General features: G+C 34.5%; 1 protein-coding gene across 1 annotated transcript in view; it reads right to left on the bottom strand.

Annotated features, from left to right (window-relative positions):
- Positions 1–549: 549 nt before the first annotated feature.
- LOC119582266 (translation initiation factor IF-2-like) overlaps positions 550–766 on the bottom strand; it is a 13,172-nt gene continuing 12,955 nt past the window's right edge. The window contains exon 5 of the mRNA XM_037930485.1: positions 550–621. Coding sequence (XP_037786413.1) covers positions 550–621 — 72 coding nt within the window. The remainder of the gene's footprint in view (positions 622–766) is intronic.

Raw genomic sequence — 766 nt, 5'->3', positions numbered from 1 at the left:
CTAGCTGGGTATAATGGCGTTTTGAAAATGCCACAGTTTTATTTGGGTACCTAAAGAGTATTTGATGAAACGGAGACATTCTGAAAGTGCCAGAGTCTTATCTTAAGTTGCTAAGAATTTTTGGACTTGTGGTTAGTCTTACTGAGAGAAACATAGACTTATATTTTGAACGTTCCCTTGTCTTTACTGCGTTTTAAACTTGTCTGAAATAAGAAAACATTGGTACGGTACAGCTCACCCTCTGAAAAATACCATAGACTATCTGGAATTGCCATAGATGTTGGAAAATTCATGGAAACCGCATAAATTTGCTGAGAATGGCAGAGCTCTATCATTCCATAAAGCTTTTTGAGTTTCATGGGAGGATTTATAAAACACTCCGTGTCGATGGTTTATCAAACAGTTTTAAAATCAGTAATGAATCTTTCTTTGACTGACTGATTTACTTAACCAACTTATAATTCATATCTAAGTATCTAAATATCTAAGTAAACACCGATGTAGACGGTCATTGATCTAGATAACACAGGCAAGAAGCGCAATTTATCTTTAGTCAAACACACGGAAAGTCACTCCTGTGGTTTCTGAATTCTTCAAACGCAGTTTTAACTTAAGCCTTCTCTACGCAGTTGTATAAGCAGGAAATCTCTTTTGAGTACAGTTCTCCGTCAGAGAAAACTATTCCGTTTTTGTTCTTTGAAATATAAGAAAAGAGAAGTGGAAAATAAAAGAAAAATGAAAATGCAATTTTTTTTATTGGATCTTT

Source organism: Penaeus monodon, chromosome 15 (genome assembly GCF_015228065.2).
Source record: "Penaeus monodon isolate SGIC_2016 chromosome 15, NSTDA_Pmon_1, whole genome shotgun sequence".
In the NCBI taxonomy this organism is placed as follows: domain Eukaryota; kingdom Metazoa; phylum Arthropoda; class Malacostraca; order Decapoda; family Penaeidae; genus Penaeus; species Penaeus monodon.
Note: the sequence above shows the minus strand (reverse complement) of the source record. Positions and strands in the feature narration are given on the sequence as shown.